This window comes from Dictyostelium purpureum, assembly GCF_000190715.1.
Source record: "Dictyostelium purpureum unplaced genomic scaffold DICPUscaffold_336, whole genome shotgun sequence".
In the NCBI taxonomy this organism is placed as follows: domain Eukaryota; phylum Evosea; class Eumycetozoa; order Dictyosteliales; family Dictyosteliaceae; genus Dictyostelium; species Dictyostelium purpureum.
In genome coordinates this window covers 1-17,112 of record NW_003519672.1, presented here as the reverse complement: position 1 = coordinate 17,112, position 17,112 = coordinate 1, and the positions used below count along the sequence as shown (strand labels likewise).

Here is a 17,112-nt window from a genome sequence, read left to right as displayed (position 1 = left end):
TCACACACCCATTCCCGCACTCATAATAATAACCCACACACACATATATATATAAATAATAAATATCTTTATTTATTTACTATACATATATATCATTCAGTTTTTAAATAAAATTTTTATAAAGTTTGGTTTTAAATAATAATAAAAATAATAATAAAAATAGAAATGGCAAGCAAGCAAATTAAAACAGTCATTGAAAATACCTTAGGTGAAAAGGTTAAAGAAATTGATGATACAATCATCGACTACATTGTCGGTGTTTTCCAAGATGACGGTGTTTCAAGTGATATGGATGAAATCATTGAAATCCTTTCACCATTATTAATGGATACCTACGTTGATGATAGCGATCAAGTAAACTCAATCATTACCAAACTTATTGATGGTTTAGTCGATGAAAAATTAATCACCATTAAACAAAAACAATCAATTACTCAATTAGAAAGACCAGTTAGTCTTATTAGGTAAGCAAATATACAATTAAAATTTATAATTTAGCAACTCGTTGATAAATAAAATTAAATTATTACTATTATTATTATTATTATTATTTACTAAATAAAATTTTCTTTTTATTTTAAAAAAAAATTCAGATTGGATGATAGAGTTGATGCTGCAGTTGGTTGGATGAAACCAGATGAGGGTATTTCTATTGTAAACAAAGATCAATTAGAAGCAAATGAAAAACGTTATAATGAAAGAAAAGAAAAACGTCAAGCTAAAGAAGAAAGAAAGAAATTAAGACAAAATGCCGCTTTAGCAGCATTAAATGCATTAAAAGAACAACAAACCATGTTGGCCTCAACCATTCGTGGTACCAATCAATCAAGAGATATTAAAGTTGAATCATTCAATCTTTCATATGGCAAGATGGATTTAATCATCAACTCTGACCTCAGTCTTAACTATGGTCGTAAATATGGTTTAATTGGTCGTAATGGTACAGGTAAAACCACTCTCTTACGTCACATTGCCAGCAGAGAAATTGGTATTGATAATAATCTTTCAATTCTTCACGTCGAACAAGAAGTTTCTGGTAATGATTCAACAGTTATTGAGTGTGTATTGGAAGCCGATGTAGAAAGAGATCGTCTTTTAAAAGAAGAAAAACGTATCAATTCACTCCCAGATAACGAAAGACTCAATCTTTCAAGCAGAATCCAAACTATTTACGAAAGACTCAATGTTATTGATGCCCATACTGCCGAAGCAAGAGCAAGTTCAATTCTTTCAGGTTTAGGTTTTACAGAGGAAATGCAACAAACAGAAACCAAAAACTTTTCTGGTGGTTGGAGAATGAGAGTTTCTTTAGCTCGTGCCCTTTTCATTCAACCAGACGTTTTATTACTCGATGAACCAACCAATCATTTAGATTTATTCGCTTGTTTATGGTTAGAAAGTTATTTGGTAAACTGGAGCCGTACTTTAGTTATTGTATCCCATCAACGTGAATTCCTCAACGCTGTTTGTACCGATATTATGCATTTAAATAACAAAAAGATCGATTACTACAAAGGTAACTACAGTGTCTTTGAAAGAACTCGTTCAGATCGTCTTAAATCACAACAACGTGCTTTCGATGCTCAACAATCACAAAAGAAACATATTCAAGCATTCATCGATCGTTTCCGTTACAACGCCAAGCGTGCTAAAATGGCTCAATCACGTATTAAACAATTAGAGCGTATGGAAGATATCAGTGAAGTTTTAGACGATCCAACTGTTACACTTCAATTCTTAGAGCCAGAACCATTAAATCCACCAATTCTTCAATTCCAAGATGTTTCATTCGGCTATTCACCAGACAAACTTTTATTCAAAAATCTTAATATTGGTATCGATATGAGCAGTCGTGTTGCTTTGGTTGGTGCCAATGGTGCAGGTAAAACTACTCTTTTAAAACTCTTATGTGGTGAATTAAATGAAACCAGTGGTTTAATCATTCGTAATGGTAAATTAAGATTCTCACGTTTCTCCCAACATTTCGTTGATCAATTAGATCTCTCCAAATCACCATTAGACAATTTCCTCACCAAATACCCAGGTACAAATCCACAAACTGCTCGTTCACATTTAGGTAAATTCGGTCTCTCTGGTGATATTGCTTTACGTACTGTAAATACATTATCTGGTGGTCAAAAATCTCGTGTCGTTTTATCTCAAATTGCCTATACCAAACCACATATTTTATTACTCGATGAACCTTCCAATCATTTGGATATCGATACTGTCGATGCTCTTTGTCAAGCTCTTAACGAATTTGAAGGTGGTATTCTTTTAGTTTCTCACGATGAAAGATTAATTTCTTTAGTTTGTGATGAAATTTGGTATTTCGATGGTGAAGAAAATGAACCAAAAGAAGTCAAAAACTTTGATGGTGATTGGGATGATTATAAAAAACAAAGTAAGTTTAACATATTTATATTATACTATAATATAATATACAATTATATATTAACTTTTTTCTATTTTTAAAATTTTAGTTTGGAACCTTTAAAAAAAAAAAAAAACTATTTATTTCTTTTTCTTTTTTTTTTTTTTTAAAAAAAACAACCATTTCAAATGATAATTCATTTTTATCATTAAAATATGTAAAATTTTTATCAATTATTTTTATTTAAAAATAATGATATTGATATATAATATTCATAAAAAATTCAACAACAAAAAAAATAACAGCAACACAATTACAAAAAATATCTTTTAATAATTATTTAATAATTGTTCGGCGTTGAAATAAAATAACTTTAATTAAATGTATTATTACTAGTAAAATAAAAATAAAATTGTATAAAAAAAAAAAACCTTGGTTTTATGTGTGTATATTAAATTTTTATATATTTATTAACCATTCTTTTTAGATGAAACACTTGATGATTTTCCTTTATCTTTTTTCTTACTTATAACCAACTCGGGTGTAGATTCGTTTATCTATGATGATCAAAATTAAATGAAAACAATGTTAATATCTATTTTTAGATTTTATTTTTTTTTTTTTTGGATTTTTTTTTTACAAAAAATAAATTAAACTTACCGAATTTATATATGTTGATGAAGATGTCGAAAAAAGACGATCAGACTCTTTCCATCTTAATTTTTTTAGAGCACCACTACCAGATATATAACTGTCAAAACCTCTAATAACATTACCAATGTGATGTGTATCTTCTAAATATCTGCCCTCTAACGCATAGATTTGTTTTTCCAGTGATGACAATTTACTTTCGATTGATTTTTTTTCCTGTACCAAATCTTCAATTTCGACTATAATCTCTGCCTTTGTTTTTCTTTTATTTGGATTGGTAGTTGTGGTGGTTGTGGTGTTGTTTGTTGCGCTACTACCACGACTATCTTCTTTTTCTTTTTCTTTTTCTTTTTCCTTTGCTATTTCTTTCTCTTTTTCTTTTTCTTTATCTTTATCTTTATCTTTTTCCTTATCTTTATCCTTTTCTTTGTCATTTTCTTTATCATTATCCTTGTCCTTGTCCTTTTCTTTCTCTTTTTCTTTATTTGTTGTGTCCTTGTCCTTTTCTTTTTCTTTTTCTTTTTCTTTGTTTGTTGTGTCATCATTTAAATTTTGATCTCCACTTATATTTATATCCTCCATTTCCTTGTCACCATCTGTAGTATCTTTATCTGTAGTCTCACCCCCATTTCCTGGATTAATATCTAATTCTTTTGTATTTTCACTCATATTTTTAGTTTTTGTAGATCTGTTTTATTAAATTTAATTTAAAAAAAAAAAAATTTTAAAAAATTTTAAAAAAAAATTGAAAAATTTAAAAAAAAAAATAAATAAAATGCAACAGACAAATTTTAAAAAATTAAATTTTAATTTATTTATTTAATTAAATTAATGAAATTAAATTGATTTTATCTATAATTTATTAACTATTTATTTATATTAACCGATTGTTTTTTATGAAAAAATGAAAATTCGGTTAATTCTAAATCCACTGAAATTTCGGATATAAAACTATCTAATTGGATGTACATTTTATAAAGATCGTATCTGCTTTTTGTAGATTTCATTGCATCTATAAATACCTTAGCAGCTTGAAAATATTTTTTTTGTAATTCTCTTCTGTCTATCATTTTAACCAAATTTAAACAACAACCATAGTACAGTTCGAATTCGTCGCTACATAAACTGAATCTGTGTGTTTCAAAACATGATTCAACCAATTCTGAAAGATTGTCACATTTATAATTATTTGGCATAATAATATTATTGTCTATATTATTTTCGGCATTACTATCTATATTATTTTCTACATTATTACTGTTATTATTGTCGATATTGTTATCGCCATTTATATTTTTTATATTTTTATCTATATTATGTTCTTTATTGTTATTTTTATTTTTAATTTTACTGTCATTGATATCATCATCTGCATTAACAACACTATGATTACTTTGAATTAAATTGTTAAATTTCGAATCTTTTTTTTCTGTACCATTATCTAAAACTGTATCTGAATATTGAATACTTTCCATACTACATAATATAACCTGTATATTTAAAAAAATAATTTATTATAATTTCTTTAAAATAATAATAAAAAAAAAAAAAAAATATTACATTAGAAATTAACAAAACTAAAAAAACAAGTAAACATTTCCTCTTCATTATTTTTAAATCTCCTAATTATTTAAAACTATATTTTTTTGATATAAATATATGATAAATAAATTAAATTTTAAATAATTAAAAAATTTAAAAATAAAAAAAAAAAAAAAAGTAAGAAAAAAATATTTGAAAAAATGTGGTATTATATATATTTGGGGTATGAATATCTTATAGATGGGGGTATTATTATGATAACTTTTTTTAAAAAAAAAAAAATATTCTTTCTTTTGTTTTTGTAATATCACTATTTTTATATATTAAAAATTTTCGAAATTAATAATTTAATAGTTTTTTTCATAATAATAATAAATATGCCAATATAAAATAATAAATATAAATTTTCAACTTTTACTAAAATAAATTGTGAAAAAATTAAATAAAATTAAAAAAAAAAAAAAGCGACAAAACGTATCGTTAAAAAAAAAAAAATTTTAAAAAAATTAAAAATTCATGCATAAATTTTTATATGAAGGCTCAGCGGTCTCAGCAAAATTTTTTTTTTCGACTTTTTTTCTGTTAGTTAACAATTTTAGTGTTCGTATGTAATTGGATATCATTATATATATATTTATCTGTTAGTGTTTATCTCTATCATTAATCCCAAATCAATCATCTTATCCTCAATGGATAAGTTGATATCCACCATCTATCTTCAGATACTTTAACATATCACTCATATTACTCATATCACTATCACTCATATTACTCATATCACTCATATCACTCATCTATCTCATACATACTACATATCACTTTCATCCATCACCCCCCACCTATCACAAACCTATGAATAGCAGGATTAATACTAATTTATCTTTTTCAATAGAAAAATGACCAAGCCAGTTTACTCAAAAACTCCATCAAACCCAGAAAAATCTGTTAAAACCAGAGGTAGCAATTTAAGAATTCACTTCAAAGTAATTATCAACAACATGGATATGTGGATTGTGGATTGATTATTGGATAAAGAGGATTTTATTTAAAACAAGCATTCATTCATAGACAAAATATTAATTAGAATATTTAATTATAATTAAAATTAATAGAACACCCGTGAAGCTGCCATGGTTCTTAAAGGTATGTTATTAACCAGAGCTAAATCATACTTAGCCAACGTTTTAGCCCACAGAGAATGTGTTCCATTCCGTAGATTCCACGGTGGTGTCGGTCGTACTGCTCAAGCTAAAGTTTTCGGTACCACTCAAGGTAGATGGCCAAAGAAATCTGTTGAACACCTCCAATCATTACTCCAAAACGCTGAAGCCAACGCTGAAGCTAAAGGTTTAAATGTTGAAAAACTCAGAATCGCCCACGTTCAAGTTCAACGTGCTCAACAACAACGTAGAAGAACCTACAGAGCTCACGGTAGAATCAACCCATACATGTGCTCACCATCAACTGTCGAATTCATCCTCACTGAAGTTGAAAAAGCCGTCCCAAAACCAGCTGAAGAAAAAGCTGTTGCCACCGCTTAAATAAAATTTAATATAATATTATAAAAAATATATTTTTTTTTTATTTCCCCACAAATTTTTATTTTTCAATTTATTTTAGATTATTAGGTAATTTTAGAAATGTAAAAAAAAAATAACAGGTTTTTAAAGGATAATGGATTTTTTAAATAATACAGATATCACAAACAATTAAAAAAATAAAATTTATATGGAAAAAAAAAAGGAAAAATTACATATGTCATAATTCTCCATTTTATTGATATTTATAAAAATTATGAGATTTGCAGATTTTAATATATTGTTTACAATTTATTGTTTATTTTTATTTATTGAGCTAAAATCAAAAAAAAAAAAAAAAGTAATAATTGATTATATCAATAAACAGTTACCGCTTTTTTTTTTAAAATTTTTTTTTTAATTTTTTTTATTTTATTTTTTTTTAATAATTTTCATTTCTTTTATATTTTTACAATAAATCCAAATATAACATATATAAAATGTACATTAAATGTAATACAAATGTAAATTATTTATTTCAAAAAACTACTAGAGCAAGTACCCAAGGTATCAGTTTATACAGAAACCAACAATCACAAATATGTTTAGCTATTGGTAAAGAAGGTAAAAAAGGTGTTACTTCATTTAAATTAGAAGAGTCTTTATCAAAAATTTATAGGTATGGTGTTGCAATACTAGTAGTATTTCGTTTTCAATATATCATCGATATTAACTGTGGTTTTTTTTTATTATTTATTTTAAAAAACCAGTGATTATGTTTCAGATGGCAAATGCACTATAGAATTAAAATTGGCAGGTGGATCATGCACAAATATTTTAATCAGTAAAGCAAATCCAGATGAATTGTTAAATTTCTTAAGTATTTTAAATATAATAATGATAACACCGGAAAGATCATTCGAAATCGATTTAGGAAATCAAAGCAATGAAGAAGAAGAGGAAGAATAAAAACAAATAAATAATAATAATAATAATAATAATAATAATAATAATAATAATAATAATAATAATAAAATTAAAAATAAAATAAATAAGATTAGAAGTTTTATTTATTTTACAAAGATTAAATTTAATAAATAATTCTTTTTTTTTTTTTACATTAATTATTTATTATGGTGTTGTTTTAATATTATTATTATTATTGTTACAAAGTAAATTAAATATTGGCATTGTTGTTGCTTATTAAAGTGCATACTCTTCACTTTCACTTTCACTATTTGTTTCATTTGAATTATTATTACTTAGGGTATGATTGCCTATTAAATTGGTTTGGGAGGTAAAAGGTGAGTTTGATGAAGAGGATCTTAAAAATGAATTTGATATCTTTGAGGTTGAAACCTTAGGTACACCATGTCTCCATTCTTCTATTGAACCATATTTAAAATTATCTGGACTTTTGCTTAGAAGGTTTGGATGAATAGTTTCATCATTATTATTATTATTACTATTTAAATCATTATTACTATGGTTTTTATTTTTTTTACTATTTATTGATAATGTTTCAAAACTACTTTGAACATTTATATTTTCATTTATTGGTTGGGAAGATACAGCTTTCCATTTACCTTGATCATATTCTAATGTCCATTCAGATCTTTGAGCTTTTATTTTGGGCGATGATTCAATTAATAAAACTATAGCATTTTGAATTTCTGATAACCATTGGGATCTAACTTGTTGGCTTTCACAAACAAATAAATGTGTTTTAATGGGACTAACTAAATAAAAGGAGGTGTTGTCATCCGAATTAAAGATTGTCATTGCCGAGACTAGGGGTATAATTTTATCGACTTTTGAGATGGCACCGTGTTGCCCAATAGGAAGTGAAATTGAACTAACTGTAATTAATATATCGTTGCAAAGGTAAACCATTCTTGATTGTAATCCATTGTCTCTAAGTGATTTTTTAAGTAGTTTACCCTCTTTGATTAGTTTCCTATGAGCTTCGACTAGATTGGGGTATGAAAGTGGTCCCAAGAACTTCATATGATGATCAAATATACTTTGAAGTTGAATGAGTTTCTTTCTATTTTGGTCCTCACTAATACCATCATTTACAACCTGTGCTACATTTTTTAATTGATTTGCTGCCAATAAACATTTCTCTTTATCGTGATGGGTTGGTTGGGTGGCGTTGTATAGTGCCTCTAATAATAATATATAACGTGGTACTCTTTGAATGGGTGCAATTAGTAGTGATGGTAAGTCTAATGATTTGCATCGTATATCTTTTTCACGGGCTTTTAGCCAATTGTTTAACTGTGGTGAATTTGCCCTAACGTTCTTTAATGTCTCTATCGAATTTGAATAGTTTTCCGAATATTGTTTGTAACACTTAAAAAAAGGACTGAGGCTGCAAAATATATCGCCCATACCCTGTGAGGGTGAATAGTTTTGTAATCTTGGGTCTATCTTTTCAAATAATATATTACTGAGTCCATATATATTTTCGATATGTGAAAAAATTGAATGAATATCTGCTTCTTTAATTGTCCATTGTTCGATTGGTTTCTTTGAAATTTCCATCAATGGTTTAAAAAATAATTCTATAACTGTACAAAGTTGTTCATTATAATATTTTTCAGTTGACCAAATTTCTTTTGAAATATCTCTTCTTTTAATTTCCAATTTAACTATAATTTATTATTATTATTATGATTTTGTTAATTTATTTGACCTAATATTATGTTTATTGAATGAAACAATATCGATATCTTACCAATTTTTGTAAATTTTTTTCTTTGTATATAGGCCGCTAATGATGCTCCAATTTGTGACCTTTCATCTTTAGTTAGATATACCATAATAATACTATAGGTTATTATTTGTTAATACACTGTATTCCAAATAAGTGTATTTGTTAAATATGGTTATTATTATTGATTGTTTTAATATTAAATTTAATGAGATGTCAAACCATCACAGGCTTATTTGGTATAAGGAAACAAAAAATAAAAAAATAAAAAAAGTAAAAAAATACAAAAATAAAAAAAAAAAAACATACCATTGATTTTTTTATTTGAAAAAAAAAAAAAAATTTAAAAAAAAAAAAAAAAAATTATTTTTATAAATATATTTTTTAAAAAAAAACTATAAATCATTCATAATTATCATTCTGATAACTTATAGTTAATCAAAAAAAACAAAAAAAAACCATCAAAAAATATAATATGATCCGATTATAATATATGTTTTATTTTAAAAAAATTATACCAATTTAATTCCATTTTTTTTTATTTTTAGAAATGTAGCGTTAAACAACTAATCTAAATTGTGTTTTTATTGGGAAAAAGGTTTGTGTTAAAAAGCGGCCAATTGTTTGATGCATTTCTTGTGGTAAATAAAAGTTTTCCAGGCTATTGCTTTCTTCCATTATTGGATCCCACAGTCAACTTTTGAACATAAAATAGGGTTTGATGGGTTTCTAGTTTCGAAAAAAAAAATTAATAAACTAAATATATTTTATTAACTATAAATATTATTTTAATAAACTTTTTTTTTTTTTTTTTATTTTGTGTAGTTTTAAAAACAAAGTTTTATAAACATATATATATAAATTTCCCACAAAAACACACCCTCTTATTGATTTTTTTTTATGGGGGTTTTTTTTTTTTTTTTTATTGGACTAAAGGATATATATTAAAAAATAATATATCAAAAAAAATAAAAAATAAAACAGAAAAAAACAAAATAAAAGTAAAAAATATACTAGTGCAAGATATAGATAGTCATTATTTAACATTTATCTATTTGATAAAAAAAATAAAAATAAAATTTTTATTATTTATTTATATAAAAAAAAAAAACATTTATTGTTCAAAATAATAAATAAATAAATAAATAAAATAAAATAAAATAAAATAAAATAAAAAAAATAATAAAATAATAAAATAATAAAATAATAATAAACAAAAAAATAAAAAAAAATTAAATAAATATAATTTAAATAATAAACAAAAAAAAAAAAAAAAAACATTTCCTTTAGAAAATTTACAAAGATCTTTGATCGAATTTTTAAACTTAGTTTTTAATAAAGTAAAAAAACAAAAACATAAAGCATCAATATTTTACAAGTAACTGCATTGTTTATACCCCAAAGAAAACAAAACAAAAAAAAAAAAAAACAAAAAAAAAAAACAAAAAATAAATGATTATTGGAAAATACAATAAAAAAATAAATAATTATTTGTATTATAATTTTATTAAGTTTATATGGTTGGATAGTAAAATAAAAAAAAAAGCAAAAATAAATGGATAATAATAATTTAAATTATTATTTAAATCATTATATCCAAAAGTTGGGATTTTTTTTTTTTTTTTTTATATTTGTAATTTATAAACTAGGTGTTATTTAGTTAATAAGTTTTTGATTTTCTTCACTTTTAATTGAAATTTTTGGTTCATTGTATTGTACTGGTTCAAATTCATGTGGATTAGTTTTTTGATAGTCAAGTAATATTTGAGAGATTTCAGTTGTGGAGGTCTTTTTAAAGGTAAAAGTGTTTTTCCTAAAAAATCTACTGTAGAATGGTTCTTTTGCGTACTTTTCATCAATTGCTTTATCAATTAAACTGTTGTACTTGATTACGCTAAATATTCTAATGGATTTAAATTGCTTGGTGGAGTCGTTTGAGAGATGGGTTAAAATATTTTTTAAGTCTATATCCGATAAATAGTTGATCCATGAGCCTATGTAAATTAGGGGCATAATAATTAAACCCATTGAACTTTGAATTAGGGTGCCTACTGAGGAGGAGACGGTGGTTGCAAATTGGACTTTAAAGGTTTGTGAATTGCACTCTATGTTGCTATATTGATTGTCTCTGTAGGAGATCCATATAACTTTTATGGCGACATAAACGGCGCCAACACAAAGGAAATAGATGGTTAGTTTTCCTTCATATTTTTTCTTTCCATCAATGAAAATTCTAGCCTCTGAAAGAATGTCTTGAATTCTCTTACGCTTATTAAATGAGAAATAGTGGCAAACTTGGAAAACTAACATAAACATTAAATATACTACAATTACAAACCCTAAAATGAGTGGACTGTACTTATCACCCTTTAAACCAAGTAATGAAATTGAAAAGTCTAATGAGTAATTTGAACCAGTGTTATATTGACTATTGATACATGTGGTGATTTCGTGATTATTGGCAAAACAATTATCTAATGACATTGATGTTGTGTTGCTATTTGCTAATGAACATTCTACAACCACCATATTTCTAAAATTTGAAAAAAATGTAATTTCTGCAACTGAAAAAATTGCTAAAGATATTAAAATTTGTAACCAAATCCTTTATTTTAAAATAAAATTAAAACTTTTATTAGTTTTTTTTAAAAAACTATTTTTATCTTTTATTTAATCTTTTTTTTTTATTTATCCTTTTTATCTTTATCATATCTATATATCTATCTATCGATCTATCTATCTATCTATCTGTCAGTCCAATCCAATAAATCATCAAACTCTATAAATAATAATGGGTTTTTTTATTGTTTATTTGTTTTTATTCTTTTAATTTTACCTTATTGGCTTAGGTTGACAAGCTTTAAGTAAGTTATTAAAATCGAATGTAAATTGATCATTCATTTTTATTATTTTATTTCAATATAAATATAAATATATTAATTTTATTTATTAATTTTATTTATTAATTTTGTTTAATAATTTTGTTTAATAACACATTTAACTGTTTTTTTTTTTTTTTTTATTTTTACTATTTTATTTTTTATTTTATTTTTTTCTATTTTTTTTTTGACATCTGAAAAATAAAAATAAAAAAATGGTTGGGGTTTTAAAAAAAAAAAAAAATTTTATTTTTATTTTTTTTTTTTTAAAATTTTATTTTTTGTGAGGTTATAATCCAAAAATTCCATTTGATTTACAAATATCTGCTTAAATTTTATTTTTATTTTTTTCGAAAAATAAAATAAACTAAAAATCAAAATACTTTTCTGCATTGGCACCTGGTATTAGTTTTTAATCTATTAATGATCATATTTATTTTATAACCTAAAAATATAAGAAACAATTTCACAATACACGAAATTTTGTGCATTGTAATAATTATTTTCTTTCTATTTTTATTATTGACATTCCATTTTATTTTTATTTATATGAAATTACACCAGATTTGATCCATTCCAAAGGGTTTTCTTTTCACATAACAAAAAATTACAGTATATAGTTTTACAAATAAAAGGAATTTTCAAATTACATTAGTTTAAAATCACCTTCGGAATATCATCAATAACCATTTTTAAAAGTAATAAAAACAATGTATTAATAAAATAGATTATTATAAAAAATAAACATTATAGTTTTTATTTTTATTTTTATTTTTTTATTTTATTTTATAAAATTTTTATTTTACTATTTTTTATTTGTTATTGAAATTAATTTGTATCTACCAGTTTTTCATCCATATCATTAGAGCTCTTATTTAAAGAATGAAGGATTATTCCACTATTTCTAAGGCTATTATTACTACTGGTTAAGCTACTATGGCTGCTATTTCTTAAACTATTATCATTATTCATATTGTTATTGTTATTATTATTTATATTATTGTTATTATTATTATTATTATTATTATTATTATTATTATTATTATTATTATTTATATTATTGTTATCATTTATCGATATATTTATTTCTTTTAAAAGCATTGTTTTAAAGTCTTCAGGGTAGTTTTGTTTGTGTGTTAAAATAATTTCAATGATTTCACTAGTACTACTTTTCCAAAAAGAAAAAGTATTGTAACGAAGAATTTTTTGAAGAGTTGTATCTTTTGGATATCTTGTTGCAAATGTCATTTTTGTAACTTGTCTATATCTATCGACATCTAAAACTGTTAATACTTTAAATTGTTTTAAAGAGTCATATGAAAGATTATGAACAATTTTCTTCATATCGATATCACCGAGATAATTTGTGCTTGTAAAAACATAAATACCAGGTAAAATTAAACAAGATATAATAGTTTGAAAGATTATACCAATAGATGTTGAAATTCCTTGATGTAATTTAAAATCAAATTTGACACCATTACAATCAATTGAGCTGTATATTGAAGATCTGTATACGATCCATGATATTTTCATTGCCAAGTAGACTCCAGTCATACATATAAAATATAAACCAAATCTTTTTTCATACTTGATGTTGCCTTCAACGAAAACTAATGATCCTGCCAAAATATCTTGAATTCTTTTTCTTTTTTGATATTGAAAGTATAGAGCTACTTGTAATAAACCCATAATACCAAAATAGATAAGTATTGAAAATGCCAAAATGGTAGAGCTAAAACGATCCTTATTGGAACCTGATAAAGGGACATTAAATTCGAGTGAATAGTTGGAGTTGGTATTATATCTTTCATTTAAGCAGTTTGTTAAAGTTAAATCTTTAGCATCTCCCCCAAAGCAATTATTCAATGAATAATCAGATGAGGTGTCATTGGATAATTTACAGCCAGTGATATCATATTTCGAATAGTTTGAAAAGAAAAAAGTGTATTCTGGGATAGTGGTTAGAACCATTGTTATTATCATATGTCCGAATATACGAGCTGGTTTAGCTTGAATTTTATTTAATAAATTATTAAAATCAAACGAAAAATTACTTTCCATTTTTAATTTTTATTTTGTTAAACCAATTAAATAATTATAACTTTATATAATATATATATTTTTTTTATTTTTATTTTTTTTTATTTGATTATTTATTTATTTATTTTGTGTATATGCAAGAATAAAAAATAATTTTGATTCTCTATTTATATTTTATTTTTTATTCTCAAAAAAAAAAAAAAATAAAAAAGTTCACATTATTTTGGGGAAAAAATAATTTAAAAAAAAATAATTTAATTATAACCTCGGGTTATGAATGTTTTAATTTTTTAAAAATTTTTCATACGACGTGGTCAAAAAAAAAAGTTATATTTTTAAATTTTAAATTAAAAATAACCTTTAACGAAATAAATAAATATTTTTTAGATCAAAAAAAAAAAAAAGTGATCTAAATATAAATTTTTTTGTTCTTTTTTTTTTATTATCAACATAAATATACATACAACACTTATGATTAATTAAATAAAATTAAACTTGAATAATTATAGTTTATTAGTTTTTAATAAATAAAGAGTATTATCTTTATACACAAATCCCAGTTAGAAAGCTAAAATATATTCAATAGTGCAGATTTATATAATTTTTTTCTTCATTAATCAGTTTTTGAACTAAATTCTCTTAAAATTGTAAGAGCTATAAAATACAGAAATTTCTTATATTTGTATTATTGATTTTTTCATTGTCCTAAAGTTTGCTTGTGTGAGGAAAATATCTGCATTTCTATTACTTTAATACATTCTTATTTTACCCAAATATTATATAGAAAAGAAATAAAGTATATAATAATAAAATAATAAGTATAAATAATTGTATTTAACGTTCAACTTGAAAAAAAAACAATTACTTATTTTTTTAGAAATAAACAAAACTATTAAGATATTTCAACTTTCCCTCGGAATTTAATTTTAACTTTTTTTTTTTTATTTATTTTTTTATTTTTTTTTTGTGTTTTTTTAAAAAAATTTTAAAGGTTTTTTTTTTATTTTTTTATTTTTTAATTTTTTAATTTTTTTTGTTTACATCATTAAACATATATATATATCAAATAGAACAGAATGGGTAGAAAAAGTCCCGCTTTAATTGTTGGCATTATTATACAATTTATTTGTATTATTGTTGCATTTTCTTCATTCTTTTTACCAATTTATCAATTAAAAGGTGTTGCTGATACTCCTATTGATGGTCTTACAGCCTCATCTATTGTTCAATTAAAATATAGATCTTACAAATGTAACATTGCAACCCCAATTTATTCCAATGCTGTAAGTACTATGCAATGTTTTTATAGTATATATTAGTTATTAAATTATTAATTTAATTTTTAAAAAAAAAAAAAAATAAAAAAAAAAATTAGACCACATTCTCATATAGTGATACTCCAGGAACTGAATGTCTTCCATTCATTTTACCAAGTCAAAGTATGGCCAAAACAAGCTTCTATATGAATGTTAGTTTAGCCACTTTAGCCATCGGTTTCATTGGTAGTGTTATTACTTTATTATTCACTTTTATTATGTCTTGTCACGGTAAGTTATATTAAGTTTAATATATAAAAAAAAACATTGTAATATATTCTAATTTATTTTTTTATTTTCAAAAATATCTATAGATTCTTGCAGAAATTGTGCTATGAAATTCTTTGCTTTCATCTTTTCATTAGTACCATTTGTATTTTATTTAGCAAGTCCACTTGTTTTAATTGCTATTACTGGTAAATTCCACTTTAAATGGGACCACGATTCATCATCAAGCCAAAGTATCGATTCAAGTGAAGCACAATTTTGTGAAAATCTCTGGTGCGATAGTTTCTATGGTTCAAAATCTGTTGATATTCCATATATTGGTGAAGGTAAAATGACCTGGGGTCCAACTTGGACTTGGGGTGCAGGTATTGTAGCTTCAGTTCTTGCTTTAGTTTCCTCTATTCTCACTCTCTGTGCATCAAACTACAGAAAACAAAGCCATCACACTGAACACCACCATTCAAGCAACTACAAATACTCCAAACTTATAAACAGAGCTTAAAATAACTCTATCAAATTAAATATTTAATCAATCAAATTGATTTTTTAAATTATCACCATTTTCAAATTAAACAATAATAATCATTGTTTTTTAAAAAAAAAATAAAAAAAAAAAAAGAAAACACTTTTGTGTTCAGATTAATTTTTCAATACCTACAATAAATAATAAATTTAAATCAAAAAAATAAAAATCCAATTATCTGATTAATATCTATTTTTTAAAAAAAAAAGTGTGTGTAATTTTAAAACTTAAACTTTAATCTCTAAAATTTTAATTTTAAATTTTTTAAAGATAAAATAAAGATAAAAGCAAAATTTAATATTAAAATTTTGGATTTTTCTTTGTCTAGTTTTATTTATTTTATTTTTTTAAAAAAAAAAATTTTTTAATTTTTTTTTACTTTTTTTTTTTTTTTTTTTTTTTTTTTTTTTTTTTATTTTTAATTTTTTTTTTTTCTTTTTATTTTTTTCTTTTTATAATTATTTTTTTTATTTTTTAATTTAAATTTTCATTAATGAAATGAAATGAATAATAATAATAAAATTTTAATTTTTGATGACCAACTGGAGGAGGAAGAAAAATTATCAGAGATTTTAAATTCTCAATTCCCTGGTGAAGTTGGTTCAATATATAATAACAATAATAATATAGAAAATAATAATAATATAGAAAATAATAATAATAATAATAATAATAATAATAATAATAATGCCAATATTATAGATTATAATAATTTAGAAAACAATAATGATAGAATAGATGTTGGTGATAATGAAAATAGAATTTACAAAAGTCATAGTATCAGTAATGAAGATTTAATAGAAAATATAGAGAACCTTAGTATAGATGAAATTAGTAGTATGGGTGATATTGATGATAAAGAAATTAATTTCAACGAAACTCATGACCAAGAAAATGAAGAGAAGGAAGAGGAAGAAGAAGAAGAAGAAGAAGAAGAAGAGGAAGAAGAAATAATAGAACAAGAGCAAGAACAAGAACAAGAAATAATAGAACAAGTGCAAGAACAAGAAAAAGAAATAATAGAAATAATGGAAAAAGAAATAATAGAACAAGAACAAGAACAAGAACAAGAGCAAGAACAAGAACAAGAACAAGAACAAGAAAAAGAAAAAGAAAAAGAGGAAAAAATAGACTCAATAAATTTAAAAGAACTAAATAATAGTAAAGTGGAACAAGAAATTGGTGAAAAAGAATGTGAAAACCAAATAAATAAAGAAACCACTATCTATGAACCAATTGGCGGTTCCAATGAAAAAGCTGTAATGAATGGGAAATCATATCGATTATGATAGCAATAATAATGAGGGTAATATCAAAGAAAAT

At 23.8% G+C, this 17,112-nt stretch overlaps 10 protein-coding genes across 10 annotated transcripts; 5 read left to right on the top strand and 5 right to left on the bottom strand.

Annotated features, from left to right (window-relative positions):
• Positions 1–165: 165 nt before the first annotated feature.
• ABCF1 (non-transporter ABC protein AbcF1) lies at positions 166–2,497 on the top strand (the record flags this gene model as incomplete). Its single annotated transcript, XM_003292304.1, has 3 exons — positions 166–464; positions 594–2,404; positions 2,484–2,497. 3 exons carry the CDS (start codon positions 166–168, stop codon positions 2,495–2,497), a joined length of 2,124 nt encoding a protein of 707 aa, XP_003292352.1.
• Positions 2,498–2,844: 347 nt separating this feature from the next.
• Positions 2,845–3,694, bottom strand: DICPUDRAFT_157051 (uncharacterized protein; the record flags this gene model as incomplete). Its single annotated transcript, XM_003292294.1, has 2 exons — positions 2,845–2,931; positions 3,035–3,694. The coding sequence occupies 2 exons, from the start codon at positions 3,692–3,694 to the stop codon at positions 2,845–2,847; spliced, it is 747 nt and encodes a 248-aa protein (XP_003292342.1).
• Positions 3,695–3,891: 197 nt separating this feature from the next.
• On the bottom strand, positions 3,892–4,633 carry DICPUDRAFT_82962 (uncharacterized protein; the record flags this gene model as incomplete). The annotated part of the gene is made up of 2 exons (XM_003292293.1): positions 3,892–4,515; positions 4,586–4,633. 2 exons carry the CDS (start codon positions 4,631–4,633, stop codon positions 3,892–3,894), a joined length of 672 nt encoding a protein of 223 aa, XP_003292341.1.
• Positions 4,634–5,459: 826 nt separating this feature from the next.
• Positions 5,460–6,135, top strand: DICPUDRAFT_50372 (ribosomal protein L17). The gene is made up of 2 exons (XM_003292303.1): positions 5,460–5,550; positions 5,680–6,135. The coding sequence occupies exons 1-2, from the start codon at positions 5,464–5,466 to the stop codon at positions 6,106–6,108; spliced, it is 516 nt and encodes a 171-aa protein (XP_003292351.1). The 5' UTR covers positions 5,460–5,463; the 3' UTR covers positions 6,109–6,135.
• A 449-nt stretch (positions 6,136–6,584) lies between these two features.
• DICPUDRAFT_157047 (uncharacterized protein) lies at positions 6,585–7,053 on the top strand (the record flags this gene model as incomplete). The annotated part of the gene is made up of 2 exons (XM_003292302.1): positions 6,585–6,763; positions 6,855–7,053. 2 exons carry the CDS (start codon positions 6,585–6,587, stop codon positions 7,051–7,053), a joined length of 378 nt encoding a protein of 125 aa, XP_003292350.1.
• A 234-nt stretch (positions 7,054–7,287) lies between these two features.
• DICPUDRAFT_89777 (uncharacterized protein) lies at positions 7,288–8,909 on the bottom strand (the record flags this gene model as incomplete). Its single annotated transcript, XM_003292292.1, has 2 exons — positions 7,288–8,738; positions 8,825–8,909. The coding sequence occupies 2 exons, from the start codon at positions 8,907–8,909 to the stop codon at positions 7,288–7,290; spliced, it is 1,536 nt and encodes a 511-aa protein (XP_003292340.1).
• Positions 8,910–10,427: 1,518 nt separating this feature from the next.
• On the bottom strand, positions 10,428–11,701 carry DICPUDRAFT_57886 (uncharacterized protein; the record flags this gene model as incomplete). The annotated part of the gene is made up of 2 exons (XM_003292291.1): positions 10,428–11,405; positions 11,637–11,701. The coding sequence occupies 2 exons, from the start codon at positions 11,699–11,701 to the stop codon at positions 10,457–10,459; spliced, it is 1,014 nt and encodes a 337-aa protein (XP_003292339.1). The 3' UTR covers positions 10,428–10,456.
• An 806-nt stretch (positions 11,702–12,507) lies between these two features.
• On the bottom strand, positions 12,508–13,743 carry DICPUDRAFT_157044 (uncharacterized protein; the record flags this gene model as incomplete). Its single annotated transcript, XM_003292290.1, has 1 exon — positions 12,508–13,743. The coding sequence occupies one exon, from the start codon at positions 13,741–13,743 to the stop codon at positions 12,508–12,510; it is 1,236 nt and encodes a 411-aa protein (XP_003292338.1).
• A 1,055-nt stretch (positions 13,744–14,798) lies between these two features.
• DICPUDRAFT_82956 (uncharacterized protein) lies at positions 14,799–15,768 on the top strand (the record flags this gene model as incomplete). The annotated part of the gene is made up of 3 exons (XM_003292301.1): positions 14,799–15,005; positions 15,098–15,269; positions 15,353–15,768. The coding sequence occupies 3 exons, from the start codon at positions 14,799–14,801 to the stop codon at positions 15,766–15,768; spliced, it is 795 nt and encodes a 264-aa protein (XP_003292349.1).
• Positions 15,769–16,292: 524 nt separating this feature from the next.
• On the top strand, positions 16,293–17,110 carry DICPUDRAFT_99311 (uncharacterized protein; the record flags this gene model as incomplete). Its single annotated transcript, XM_003292300.1, has 1 exon — positions 16,293–17,110. One exon carries the CDS (start codon positions 16,293–16,295, stop codon positions 17,076–17,078), a length of 786 nt encoding a protein of 261 aa, XP_003292348.1. The 3' UTR covers positions 17,079–17,110.
• Positions 17,111–17,112: the final 2 nt, after the last annotated feature.